Consider the following 14,386-nt stretch of genomic DNA (forward strand, 5'->3'; position numbering starts at 1 on the left):
TATTTTCACTCATTTTCTTTATTTACCTCTTTCTGTCCATCTGTGGGGTGTCCAAAGTGGTCTGCTGGTTCATGGCCTTAATCCAATAGATGAGAGCCTGGAACACGTAGGCCACATGTTTCAGTGAGCACACGTCCAGCACAGGAAGCACATCGGAGTGCTCATCATTGTGGGAGCGCATCAGTGATAAGGCGTAGTTCAGGAAGTCGCCCCGCGCCGACATCATGCCCTGGCGAGCGGTGAGCAGGGTAGCTGCTCTCCTGAAAGCATAAAAAACAAGTGAGAACACTGCATAAATATGGAGTTACCAATTCAATACAAAGTGTTGACCAAACTATTTTGTGCAAGCACAGTTGGACAGAACTTAGATAGGGACTGTAAAGAGTGATTCATGGGTATTGAAGGGGGGCTTCTGGGGTTTTTCTGTGGTTGTTAGATTTCGGGGGTGTCAAGACTTTAAAGGTGTTCCCTCAAGACTAATTATCACCAAACCAATCCACTGATCAGAATAGAATAAGAAATGTAACAAAGAAGAATACCAAAAAACGTTTTTTACCTGCGTCCTTCCAGGGTGCGGAGGCTGGCCTCCTCCCGGGCCGTCATTCGCTCCCTGCGAGCTGAGTGCTGAGAGGCGTGGAGTGGGTGACTGGGGTGACCCGGGTCTCCGGCAGACGACAGAGCTGAGCCATATCGCAGCTGAGCCTCGGTGGAATCCATGATTGACACCATCCAGTTCCAGGTGGGAATCAGCTTTTCTTCAACATAGTTCTGGTCCAACCAAATGATAAACATTTCACTTTTATCCAGCTCATTAGACAGATCTGACTTTATTAAAAACATGATAATGTTCAGACAGTCATTGTTGTCCACTCCCAAATATGGATACAATGCAATTCAATTACATTTTCAACAGGGATGGGAATTGGCAGGGATTCCCTGAAACAATGTTTTCATCCTGAACCTTTAAGTATTCCAATGCTGTAGTGTTGCAATAAAATACATGATGATTTGCTTTTTTTGTTATTGGTCTTTCCACAATAGTTGAATAGTGTTTATTGAATTATACGAGTTAACTCTCAACCAGATCCCTACATTCAGCATCTTTAATGTGTAACCAAGCATAGTTTTAAATAGAACGTTCAAAATGTATCTTGGAGGGGGAAAAAAAAAAGATTTTTAAAATAGGATGGCCGCTGAGTAAAGGTGTGACGAGAGCGTTAGAACGTTAGCGGGTTCTCTCTCTCGACACAGCGTGCAGTTCAGTGTGGCGCTGACTCACGCAGATCGCTCTTTCGGTCTTTCTTAAAATGAGTCTGAAGCAGAAAGCACAACCTAACTATAATTTTAATGATATTAAACAAGTGTTCTCTCCTCGTCTTAAAATGGTCATAAATCACTACAAGAGCAGCCTACTTCCTTGTTAACTGCTGCAATGAAACGCTTGGTTACGTTTTAACCTTGGTTCTCTGAGTAAACACTATTTTTCCAGTCATATTTCTTGATTGAATTTTTCTTTAAAATAGTGTTAATATCTCAAATGTCTCGTCTCATTCTTGTGACCCCACTCTCGTGTCTCGTATAGTAATAGTAAATGATAATGTTTTGGTACCACTGTCATTTTTTTTAACATATGTTTGTTTATTTTAGAAAATCTTAACAGAAAAAATATTGTTTCTTTAAGGTGTCCTTCAGTATTTTGGTCACCACACAATGGCAGTCTATCTTACCTGCAGGTTGACTGCATCCTGGTAGGTGAGCTTTACAGCAGCAGGGTACTGTGAGTAAACGAGATGGTTGTACTTGGGAATCAGACTCATGAGGTCTGAGATCTGCCTGATGACGATGCTGTAGGCCCGGGCCAGGCTGCTGGCAGACGTCAGGTAGCTGCTGGAGTTGCTGGCCTCCAGAGCCGCCGCCGCCGCAGCAGCACTGGAGCTGATAGCGCTCGAGCGACGCAGGTTGGTAGGGTCAATATATATCAGGCCTGTGGAGCTTGCTGTGAGAAAGACAAAAATTATAACAGGTACAATCAATATACACCATTTTTTGTGACAGTCATCTGGAACCACAGAGACATTTTACAATAGAATCCCACACACAGACAGAGCTCCACTGACCAGCTGGTGTGGAGGAGCTGGAGGGAGCACTTCCAGTGGCCCTCTGGCTGGGTGTATTCCGAACAGCCCACTGCATGGAGCGAGGGGCCTGGGCTGCACTGTTGGCGTGGGAAGCGCTAGTTGTCCTCTCCAGCGGCTCGTCCAACAGGAATGTCTCCTGATCGACATCGTCACTCTGACTGCTGCTGCTGTCGGAGTCGCTGGAGTCGTTGGACTGGGAGTCATCCTCTGAAAAGAAGGCAGGAACACTGCTGGCACCTTCAGAGAGGACGATATGGGATGAAGACAAGATAAGGGACACAAGTTTAATGGCTACGTTAATCTCACCTCCCTTTTTTTGTCTTTCACAGATTTATCCAGGCAGGAGTGCGGGTTAGTGAATCACACCACTACAAGGCCAAACAACACTAATATGATGGTGAAAACACTGAGGCTTCAAGTCGAAACAGCTGCAGTCTGTTGATCAACTTGTGCTGAATAACATAGGACTTCATTTTTTTTGTATATTTTTAAAGATTCTTGGAAATGCCATACAGACAGAAAAAACAGTAATGTCTCAATTGTGTTGAATGTTCTCAGTTGAAATTAAACAACACCATCATTAGTAAGAAATAGACATTTGAGATGACCAAGGAGAAAAACACCACAACATTTGGAAAAGTTACAAGTTGATTAGTTTGTTATTTGGGTGAAAGAAAAACAAGACTAGACTTGTGATGAGTGGCAGTATTAGTTCAAATGACAGACACAATAACAGTGAAATGTGAGAAAGGGACGAACTGAAGAAACTGAGCAGGAAACTGTGTATGCACTTTGCAAATTCACTCTTGCCCTGACATCTGTATATGCATTGAAGTAAAGAGGAGCTCATACCAAAAATAGGAAATGCCAAGGACACCCTACTGCCTGCAAATGAAATACATTGGGTATTCAGCCAGGGACCATTTTGTCTACTGTATCATTAGCTCTCTAAACATAAATTCCCACATTCCAAAATGTGGACTGTTAAGCACCAATGATTTTGTGAGAACTGAATTAGTCTGCAATTCTTGGAGAAAAAAAAAAAATACACCACAGTGCAGCAAGACAGAAATGCAATTACTATTTAGAAAGCAGTTGGGGCCTTACAAAAAAATTGGAAAGATTTCAGGTGACTGCATTTCCAACAAAAACTTGAGGAGAATGTTTTATGAAGGGAGATTTAAAAGAAAATCTAAAATTAAATCTAAACTGAGGGATTACACACAGCTGTTGACCAACCTGCTTCAGAGCCAGCAGTGGCTGCTGTGACCACACTCCTGCGGCCGCTAGCGTTATCCTGATTGCTGTGGTTACTTTCACTGTCACTCTCCGTTTCAGCTGCTGCCAGCAGATCCAGCTCCATGTCACTTCCTAAAAGCAGGAGCAGAGACAAACGGATGCTTCACTCACTGCTGGGTGGGGTTTCAGCTGTAAGTAATCATTCACAAAACATTATGAACAACTAGTGTCCTTAGTAGGGTGTGTCTCACCATCCTCGTCATGCTCATCATGCTGCCCTTCTGCCTCAGCATTTTCCTCTCCCGGTTCCTCTTGGTCGTCATGATGGTCTTCCTCACCAGCTACTCCCTCTACAACTTCAACCTAACAAGACAAACAAACATATCCTAAGAAGGAACACTTTGAAGCAAGACCCAACTATGGATATTCTCACCTAAAATCACAGTATTAAGAGTACACCAAATGAAAAATACAAATATACAAAAAATATTCATCCAAATCTCAGTGAAATCTTGCAGCGTAAATAACAGGGTGGGCTCGAAGTGGCATCATACATTCTAAGAAACTAGTCACCAATATACATGGATTCACTTCCATTTAAAGTTTATTTATGATTTCATAAAGAGGCTCCCCACCTCTTCCACATCTGCTGACACGATGTCATCCTGCTCCTCGTCTCTTCCTCTGACAGGCTGAGACTGGCTGCTGCGCCGAGGCTGGGGGTTCCTGATGATATAAGAGGCAGCTGTCTGGCTGGAACTGGAAAAAAATGAAGCACAAGACCACAAGTCATTATATCCAGTGAATAAGAAAAATCAACCATCTTCTGTTCCTTTTGGGTCTTCTCTCCAAGTAGAAATCTAGTGAATGACTCAATTATTTCAAACATTTCAAGTCATATGTTCATTTTGGCAGATTACCATGGGGCTCTTACTAACTGATACAATATTAGGCACAGTTCAATCTTGTATAACACAGAAAAAATAAATTGTGACAAACTGCCATCAGAGTCTATAAAGACAGGGAAATAAAGGCACTAAAACCAACTAACCTGCTGGACTGGTCAGGTGAAGGTCTCGGAGGCAGCGGTTCAACAGAGAAGAGCTCCTCGCTGCCCTGAACAGCATCAATACTGGTGCTGGCCAAAGTGAAAGGAGCAGTAGGTCTCGCTATACCCATTCGCACCGGAACAATCAGCGACTCTGCTACATTACACAGCTCCTCCACAGCGTATGGCAGTAGGGCTTGGAAAACTCGCCGACATTTCCCAATGGGCTGGGGGATGAAGTTGCTATGTGAGGGAAAATTTGAGGAAAAGGCAGAAACACCATTTGAATGAATTAAAAAAAGACCACGTGAAATTGATGTCATTAAGTACGTTTACATGCACACTAATATCCTAAATATGACAATATTCCGAATTTGATACAGGTCATGTAAACAGCATATTGCGTTTAGATATTCTGAATGAGTCCTTTCGCTGAATACAGCATTTTATGATAAAGACATGGGATATGGCGGTATTATTTTATTTTACAGAGTCTGCAACAATTTACATAGGGCTAGGCAATATATTGCCATAATATCGACATCAACATATGAGGCTAGATATCATCTTACATTTTGGATATTGTAATATCTTGATGACACACGTGTTGTCTTTTCCTAGTTTTAAAGGCTGCATACAGTGAAGTGATGTTATTTTCTGGATTTACCGGACTTACTTTCTGTTTAATAATTTGCCATGGTATCCACATTATTGGTGATTATTTATCAAAACTCTCATTGTGTAAATATTTGTGAAAGCACCAATAGTGAACCCTACAATAACGCAATATCGACATTGATGTATTTGGTCAAAATTATCGTGATATTTGATTTTCTCCATATCGTCCAGCCCTAAGTTTACAGCTTCTTGTCTGTCTACAGCTTATGGTCAGCTCTGTGTGCACTGCTTTGATTTTGGTACACAAACCAACCAGCCAACTGTTTGCAAGAGTGCGGTAGAGATGCATGCCCCAAAGAAAAGCCCACATTTCTGGTCCGAAGGAGAAACACACCTACTTTTAAACATTACGAAAGACTTAATTAGGGTTATGCCGATGGACGATGATATCGTCCAGTGATGTCAGTCAGCCAGGTCAGCACAGGTTGTGCTGATGGATCGTCCATCAGCACAACCTGTGCTGACCTGGCTGACTGACATCACGATGGAGAGCCTCCATCGTGATGCCACGCCCCACACTCTGCCAGACACACACTAATCCTAGTCGCGGGCGCTGGACAGTAAATTGACAACTGCGTCGGTCTTAAACTGGCAAAGACACTTGCGTCGGGTTTTGCGCTGTGCAACCTATTTGTGAAAAAGACCATCGCTTTGAGCAGACTGGTTTGGCTGTTTTGATAGTATCTCTCTCTCCCTGTTAGCAGTAGCTCGCTCTACCTGAACTAGTAACGTATCAGCATGCAGTAAGGTCATGCTCTGCACCCCGACTTGGACACAGCGGTCTCAAGTGAGAGAGAAAACATGTGAATGTGGAACACTATCACACTTTCCTTTCTCCCCTCATTGGACTAAGTTTGTTGACACTGCTGTGTGCGTGCATCAATAAATAAGTCTGATGTCCTGTGGGTACGGGACAATGTTATGTAGGATTTACAGTATGAATGTACGTTAGTAACCGTAGGCTAATTCCCGAGGGTGCCATTTTATGTGTGAGCTAATGTTGCGCATCTGTTCATGTGCGCTGTAAGAGTTATGTTACTGTTTACTGAATGCGTTATTCAGTGCAAATATAACCGAGAATGTAGTTTAAGCTCAGTAATTATGGTATATTAAGTTGTTACTGCCGCTCTGTTAGTCAAACGTTCCACTCTACTGTCGTTACACAGATCACGGACATCTGATTGAGTCTAGACTTTACGGCACTGTAGTTAAGTGAAAGTAGGTCAAGTTGTAATTTACTGCCCCTACCAGCAGGCGGCAGCATAGCCATGTAATACGGTCTATTTACAGAGGGCATTTAAATGTATGTCTGATCGTTTCTATGTTAACTGTTATATTATTTATATGTAAAGAGATATAGTGAAATAATAAATCCGCGTCCATCGCGAGGTTTTACTGTAAACATTGTCAACTGCCAATTTAGGGGACATCGCCCAACCCTAACTTAGATATCAACAGGTTTATGGATATGGGCAAATATGATACGATCTTTTCAAGAAGGTGGCTGAAGGAACAAAAGAGGGAGGCTGTATTTGCACGGTCCAACAAGTCTGCCCCCTTTGGAAAAATCCTATTTTGATGGCAGCATGTAAATAGGAACATTAGTGCAATATTCATTTTCATTAGCCATGTAAACAGCTCAGTAGGAATATTGTCTTTTTTGTAATATGGGCAAAAAATTGAATATTGTGAGCATGTAAACGTAGTCACTGTATAGAGCCAATGAGTGGAAGAATTGAGCTGATGTAACTCAAGTTGCAACTAAAATGGCACTCAAGAGTGCAGACCTCCGCCAAGGCCGATGGTGCAATCACGTGATCCTCAGATGGTCCCATTTCCCGAGTTGGGAAGCCGTTCATGAGCTCTAAGTCGTAATGTGGAAACATGGGGGCTACAAAGAAGATGTGTTGTATTTTATTGACCAGAGCGTTTAAACAGTACGTTGATAGCTGTTACACAGAGACATCCTTGGAGGAGGTAATTAATTCCTAGATCCTTTGTCCAAAACTTAATGCTCTGTGTTCTTACTTTTTCTTCTTGGATGAGGCCATCTCCACGCTTAGGATGACAAATACCCGGGCAACAGAGCGTAGGAACCTCCTGGTGACATTGACTGCCTCCTCTCTTCGGCCAGGAGTGTACTTGTTCTGCAGCTCCTTTACTAGTGTACCCAGTAAGGTGTCTATGAACTAATACAGGAGAACAAAAATCACCTTCTGATGACCAAAATACTTACAAGTGCATGGGCGTATTAACCGCAATAAAAACTAAAGAAAATGCATCATCACTGGTAATATTTAGGTGGTACCATTTGGTATTTTCCTCAGAGAGAAATACTCAGAAATCTTTTGTGTGTACACTCAGACTGAGTTTACTTACAGTTATGTCAGGAGCACACTTGACAATGAGGCAGTGGGTGAAACAGTCGAGGCGAATGGTGCCACTCTGCTGATTCAAGTAGACCTGTTCTTCAGGCAGAAGGTGGGCAATTCTGCTGCTGGCACTAAGTCTAGGAGAAAAAAATACAGAACTCCAAATATATGTGTGGCATTTTTTTGTTCTTTGAGCACCAAAAAGTGCAGTCTTTCAAGCTCTTATTACCAAACAAATTTAAACGCTGTTTTGGCTTTTGATACTCACGGGTCTTTATTCTCCTGAGAGCCAAACATGATCATAGACTTGAGGGCGTTCCAGTCCTGCAAGACCCTCTCCAGAGCCAGCTGAGCAAAGCGGGGAGGTTCTAGGTCATGGTCTGGCATATCAGAGTCTGAAAAAGTGGAAAGAAGAATGTTTTCATACACCAGATGCCTTGAAGGAATAATAATGTTTTTTAAAATGTCCGGACTAGACTACAGAAAGTAGTAAGCAGAAAAAAATTCTCATAAGAATGTTTGTAAAATTTGTAAATCATGAATCTGTAGAGGGTTGGGGGGGAATCAATACAGCGTAGTATCGCTATATTTTCTGTGACAATACTGTATCGATACACAAATGCCAAGTATCAATCTTTTATTATTTAAATTGCAAAGTGAGAAAGAGAATTTAACTTTTTGGTACTAGAATAATAAAATCAACTGCTTTATCAGTTTTAGATTTTGGGCAGGCAGCAATAAAATTGAAATGAGATGAACAAACCGAAATGTATCTTTTTAGATCAAACAGATGCTGACAAAGTTTTCCTTTGGGGACATACTTTGAAGTTGGGAAAAAAGGTAATAAATGGCAATATACAGGGTTTGTACACCTTTTCCAAGGTCAAATTCAAGCACTTTCAAGTTCCATTTTAAAGCTTTTTCCAGCACCTTTCACCACCGTAAAATATATACCAATACAGTCAAAATTATTTAGTGTTTTTGTCACATTAAAAGACATAATGCTATAAACAGCCAACATTTTGTTTTGTAATAGCAGAAGGATCAGATATTTAAGCAAAACACAAGTTTTATTTTTCAAAATGTAGACTTTGCTTGCTATCTAACCTGCCTGAGTCAATGTAAAAACAATTACCCCAAACAAAATCACTCGACAGGTTCACTTCACTAACCCTGAATTATCGCCTTCTCTTCATGGTTCATAACATACCCGAGCAAGACAGCTATGGAGAGGAGCACTGAGTGGGGGGGTCTGAGCCAAATGACATGCAGCTGGGTCATTCTGTGTCAAAATCCAGGAAAACTGTTGCTGCACCCTCTTAGATTTTGCTCAAAGTTTATGGTACCCTTAATGTCAATCTTTTCACACTTTTTTCCCAAATCTAGGGCATGCCGTACAAACTTGTAATGGTTCAGTCATATTGACATGTTTGTCTTCCACCCTACAAATTTTGGGCTGCCTATGAATTAATGTCCAAATATTGCTTCCCAGATAATGTGATTTCCAGGCTGTAAAACTGAAGCAATTTCAAAGGCTAAAATATGAAGACATATAAGAAATATTTTACAGGCCTTGGTTTTGGGACATATTCTTGATATAGACAAGGTTTGAACAAAATATGAGACAGTGCAACAACAACCTGTAATTCCATTTTAACCCAGAAGACTGACTGCACCTGCCTGATAAATCGCCTAATTAACTGAAAGAAATAATGTATTTCATTGCCAAGACAGACATTTATCTACTGGAATAGAGCAGTGTAAATATTGCATAAGGCCATCCTCAACCTTACAGTAGGCTACTTGTATGACACTCCATCTGACACGATTTCTGTTCAGCAATCAACAATTGTTGTTATGCACTGGGCTAACGTTTTCAGTTGGCTTACTTGAAACTTACGTCATGCGAGTCGAGAGCGCAGACTCGCCCATTGTGAAAAGCTACACGTCTTTTTTGCAGACTTTACAAGAGGCAACCCGTAGGGTTTGTCCCCGTTTAATCCATAATTTGTATTTTTCATCTTCCAGCCAACGTTCATTGAAACGACAACCTGCTGATATTACGAATCCCACTATGGCCACAACAAGACCCGCCCTTCAATAGCATTTATTGGCCAGGTGTCCATGATGCTATCCTAACCATAACCACTTGAGATGAAATGCCTTACCACAACCAATCAAGTTGCTTCCTAGGGCGGGTCTTGGCGTGGTGGCATATCGCAGTCACACGTGCACAAGCGAAAGGTTTAATTTTAGGCTCTCCAACATTTTATTTCTCCATTTAATAAACCAACTATTCAGTCAGATAGGTATTTGTTGTGAAAGAAATACAGTTACAATTTCAAGCATTTTATCCAAAATTCAAACACTTTTCAAACCTTGAAAACACAACATCAAAATTCAAGCATTTTCAAGAATTTCAAGCACCCGTACAAACCCTGAATATATCGCATACAACACAACATTTTATCGTGGGGCATTTGGTGATTCCCACCCCTATTAATCTGCACTGATGGTAAAGGGTGGGTAACATATGAGAAGGATTCTGAACTGACCTTCTGCATTTGCAGCCTTGCGGTTCCTGTCTTCTCTGATGCGTGGTGGTCTGTACTGACAGTGCTCAACACTCTGCCTGGCAACAGTCTGCACCAGGAACAGTAAAATATGCTCTCCCCTGCGGATGGAAATAAAAATCAGTCAGAAACATCACTTCATCTTCACTTGCACAATATGAAGTATCTTCTGTGTCAAATTAATAAAGTTAAACTGATTTAGCCAGAAAAGCCCAGATACTCGCCAATTATAATAAGGCACAAAAGATAGAACGCTACTCTAGGTGAAGTGGAGCTAAAGGCCAGTACAGCGAACATGGCCGGGGTCTTACCTGCTGTTTGGTGTTGTGACCAGGTTGGTGGTTGTGAGTAACCTGTAAAGCAGATCCAAGCGAGCAGCCTTCTGACCGGCGATCAGCGTTTTACACTTACATTTCTCCCAGCAGTCACAGTATGCTGTGGGAGAGGTCCTCTTCAGCCTGGGAAAAAACAGAAGCAAATTAATGATCATTCAGACAATCTAGTGTGGAATACAGGTGATAAAAAGCAATGGTAAGAAAGACGAAAACCTTTACAGAGAGTAAATACTATAAGGCCATACTCAAAATTGGGACTTACTTGCAGTCATGTCCTTTGTGACACACCCTTGCACACTCAGTGCAGCAGCAGAGGGACTCGAGCAAACCACAGGTCCGACACTCAAAGATATCCTAAACGCAAAGTCATTGTGATGAAAAATACCAGTGTTCCACCTTTAAACTGAACATTATATATTAAAGAGCTTAACAAGAGCTTACAAGCACTGTCTCCAAAAGCAGTAAGGTTCCACTTGTGCAGTGAAAAAAAGGAGCACTCCCTGAAGCTACCGAAGTTGGCATGGCAAGTTAAGTAATTAAATAAATAATCTTAATGTTTCTCTGTTGTGTTTTTAAGCTAATCAAGTTATCCGTTAAATAACTGTCTTTTAAACATTAAAATGATAATCCCTAATAGACGCTGATGAATGCTGCTTGAGTGATCTACAACACGTCACTTTTTCTGATGAGTGCGCTTTTCCTCTAAATTCCAGTGTAATGATATCCTCTAGGGCTGACCTGGTTAATGTGCTCAGCTCCAGTCCAAGTGAAACTGCAGGTGTCGTTGCAGCAGAGAACATAGAGGGGCGAATCATCTGGGTTGGTCCCCGAGGGGCAAATCATTTCCATGAACACAGAATCTGCATCCTCCTTCTCTGTAATGCCTGGGTCACCCACTGTGTTAGACATTTGAGGAAGATATCAAAACGGAGGAATGCCAGTAACAACATGTAGTTTGCTGCTGTAAGCAGGGCAGCTCAACCACATATAGCACAATTAATATTTGTGAAATTGACAATTCAGCATAAATTGTGCGGATCTGACAGAGAGGTGACTGGAGAGGTCCGTGCCCTCTAGAACATCATCATTAACAGTCCCCCTTCAAATGACAAACCAGTTCACAACAGAAATCAGAAAGATGACTTATTAACTTACCCTTGGCCATTTTCTGCGCAGCCTCCAGAACAGTGATGGCTGCCGGGTAGGCTCTCCCACTGACTGCCAGCATGAATGGGGTCATTCCACGGGCATCCCTGTCAAACAACAGCAACAACAATTAGATTGGCAAAATGAACAAAGACTAGCAGATAAAGCAGGACAAACAAAATGCACGATGATATAGAAATAGAGACTCTTACTTGGCAGAGAGCAGCTCCCGGAGGTGTGGCCTCAGAACAACACTGTCACACATCAGCTTCAGGATAAGGTGGGCGTTTGCCTTCCTGTCTTTAGATTCGACCACAGATGGCTCAGTGGACGGCCCTGCACACATGGAGGACGACACGGAGGACGATCCATTAGAGATGCCTAACACGTTTGACCACAGAGTTGGAATACACAAGAATACAGTATACAGCTGATGGACTAATCTACACTGGTACCAAAGTGATAATGTATACTGAAAAGACCAGAATGTCATAAGAAAAAATAACCTTGCAACTTCAACCCTTCTTTCGGCATCTCTACGATATTATCTTAGCATGTACTTTATAACACCATTTTAAAAACAGCCCGTCTAAATTATAACCGATACAAGATCAATGCAATTTTAACATATCCTAGTCAAAAGACAAATAACAATAGCAGTTAGTAGGGGTGGGGGAAAAAATCCAATGTATTGTGATTTGTTTCCTTTCGACGATTTATTTCCTCCGGAATCGTGATTTCTTTTTTTTTTTAACCAATGATCCACCTAAATATTTTCAGTTCATACGGTACTGCAAACAACGACTAATCTTATCAGTTTCCAGCAAAACAGATCGAAAGCAGAAAATGCAGAAAATCCATGTTATATACTTCTTTACAAATGAATAAATGTCAGACTAGTAGAAATGTCTCATGATATATTGTCTCTAGAAGTGTATTATTCAACTTTGTTTTTGTTAAAAAAGGAAAAGAAAATCACAATACTCAGTACTATCGAATCACAATAAATGAAAATAGCAATGCAAATCGAACCGGCACCCGTGTATCGTGAAAGAATGAAAATCGGGACAAAAGCATATCATCCCAGCCCTATTAGTTAGCAGTGAAAACATTCCCGCGTCCTTAATCCGTACTACATACTACTTATGATTCTAAGCAGGTTTTTATTATGCGTGTTCACACTACATACATCACAAAATTAAGTATACTCAAACCAGACACAATATATACTGCATACGGTGGATTTATGAGTGTGCCGTGCACACTATTCTCTCACAATGCAATGCACAATAGAAGAGTTGCTCACAGCTGGAAAAATTTAAATGAATTGTGGGTTGTGGTGAAACTGCTCTATGACAAATATGTCATGTACCTGGTATGGTGGAGGTGCTGGGTCCCTGGCTAGTCCCAGTGGAGGCAGTGGTAAGTGAACCCACAGCTGGTGCTAGAATGAAGTCAATGTCACCATCTGTTAATAAAATAAAAACAGTTTTTGTAGATTTCACTTCAGTTAAGAGCAGTGTTGGAAAGGATACTTTCAAAACGTGTTTCGTTACAGAATACATGCCCACAAATGTAATTTGTAACGTATTCCGTTACTCAATCTGAGTAACGTATTCTGAATACTTTGATTACTTCAGGATTACTTCCACATTGAATTGCGTTTTATAAGTGTAGGAATGCGACCATCACATCCAGCTTACTAAACAGGCCTATAATGGTGTGTTCTTTTTATTCCAACCAGCTGAATGTGTACCTGAACAAGCAGATAGATTATTGTATTGGTAGTCCCGAACTACATACTACAAAAATCTAACCGCGGTCTAAGCTACCATGAGCTAATTTTAGCTAACGTTAGTTAGCATGTCAAACGGGGCTAGTCAGTCTTTAAACGGCTCTGGAGCTAGTAAATCAGCACGTATACGTATAGGAGAATGTAAAGTCGCACGTCAATGTTAAAATAGCAAGGTGACCAGTAAAACTACAGCAGACGACTACCCTTGGCTAATTAAAAAAATAACTTACTTTAAGATGCTTCTTCAGGTTGGAGGTGGAGTAATTTGGAGCTGAAAGGAGGTCGATTGCTGGCAAGCAGAGGCTGCACGGCACAGTTAGCTGTATTTCATTCTCCCTGTTCGTTCTTTAATGTGAAATGCTGTTTGAATTTCCAAGATAGAAACTTATTGCTGCCCTGGCTCTGTCGTGCCCATTCCGACTCCATTGTGACTGATCACGCAAATAGCTATTTTTTTCTATTTTATATCGGGACTTCTGGAAAATGCATTAAGTTGCCTTAATTTATTCAGAGTGAATAAACTCGTGAAACAGAGAAGTATCGTCATGTAATCCACTGATTTTAACAATGTAACTGTATTCTAAATACCAACTATTTAAATTGTAACTAACGGAATACAGTTACTCATAATTTGTATTCTGAATACGTAACGCCGTTACATGTATTCCGTTACTCCCCAACACTGGTTAAGAGACACATTAGCACAAAGTCTTAGATTCATTCATTAAGGCAAGGAAGGAGAGTTAAATTCATGATCGCACAGAGACTTATCTGATAAAGTCTGCCATAGTTGTCACACTGACAACTATGGCAAACTAAAGCAGATGCCTCATTTAATTGCAGTGATATTGTCCGTCCGAAAGGGCTTAATTACAAAGTCTTGTACAGTTACACTGACCAGGGTCCATGGGTGGGGGGTCAGGGACCCAGCTTGGAGGGGCAATGGGTGGTGACACAGGGTCCTGGTGGTCACTGGATGATGGGCCAGACTCATGACGGCCGAGACCAGCTGCTCTTAGAGACCTCCGCATCATCTCCCTCAGACGAAGCCTGGTGACGGCA

General features: G+C 41.4%; 1 protein-coding gene across 11 annotated transcripts in view; it reads right to left on the reverse strand.

Moving 5' to 3' along the window:
- The window catches only part of ubr5 (ubiquitin protein ligase E3 component n-recognin 5), a 50,967-nt gene that overhangs the window by 11,600 nt on the left and 24,981 nt on the right, over nt 1-14,386 (reverse strand). For 7 of the 11 annotated variants that reach the window (XM_028579633.1, XM_028579625.1, XM_028579626.1 and 4 more), the window contains 20 exons: nt 14,223-14,374; nt 12,902-12,997; nt 11,742-11,865; nt 11,539-11,636; nt 11,122-11,279; nt 10,646-10,737; nt 10,360-10,506; nt 10,031-10,149; nt 7,744-7,870; nt 7,483-7,612; nt 7,132-7,292; nt 4,429-4,668; nt 4,013-4,136; nt 3,629-3,740; nt 3,378-3,509; nt 2,991-3,023; nt 2,118-2,375; nt 1,728-1,996; nt 557-768; nt 27-260 (listed from right to left, as the gene is read on the reverse strand). In XM_028579633.1, coding sequence (XP_028435434.1) covers nt 27-260; nt 557-768; nt 1,728-1,996; nt 2,118-2,375; nt 2,991-3,023; nt 3,378-3,509; nt 3,629-3,740; nt 4,013-4,136; nt 4,429-4,668; nt 7,132-7,292; nt 7,483-7,612; nt 7,744-7,870; nt 10,031-10,149; nt 10,360-10,506; nt 10,646-10,737; nt 11,122-11,279; nt 11,539-11,636; nt 11,742-11,865; nt 12,902-12,997; nt 14,223-14,374 — 3,018 coding nt within the window. The remainder of the gene's footprint in view (nt 1-26; nt 261-556; nt 769-1,727; nt 1,997-2,117; nt 2,376-2,990; nt 3,024-3,377; nt 3,510-3,628; nt 3,741-4,012; nt 4,137-4,428; nt 4,669-7,131; nt 7,293-7,482; nt 7,613-7,743; nt 7,871-10,030; nt 10,150-10,359; nt 10,507-10,645; nt 10,738-11,121; nt 11,280-11,538; nt 11,637-11,741; nt 11,866-12,901; nt 12,998-14,222; nt 14,375-14,386) is intronic. The other 4 variants (XM_028579635.1, XM_028579634.1, XM_028579630.1 and 1 more) reach the window with 2 other exon arrangements.

The sequence above is a fragment of the Perca flavescens genome, chromosome 6, assembly GCF_004354835.1.
Source record: "Perca flavescens isolate YP-PL-M2 chromosome 6, PFLA_1.0, whole genome shotgun sequence".
Classification (NCBI taxonomy): domain Eukaryota; kingdom Metazoa; phylum Chordata; class Actinopteri; order Perciformes; family Percidae; genus Perca; species Perca flavescens.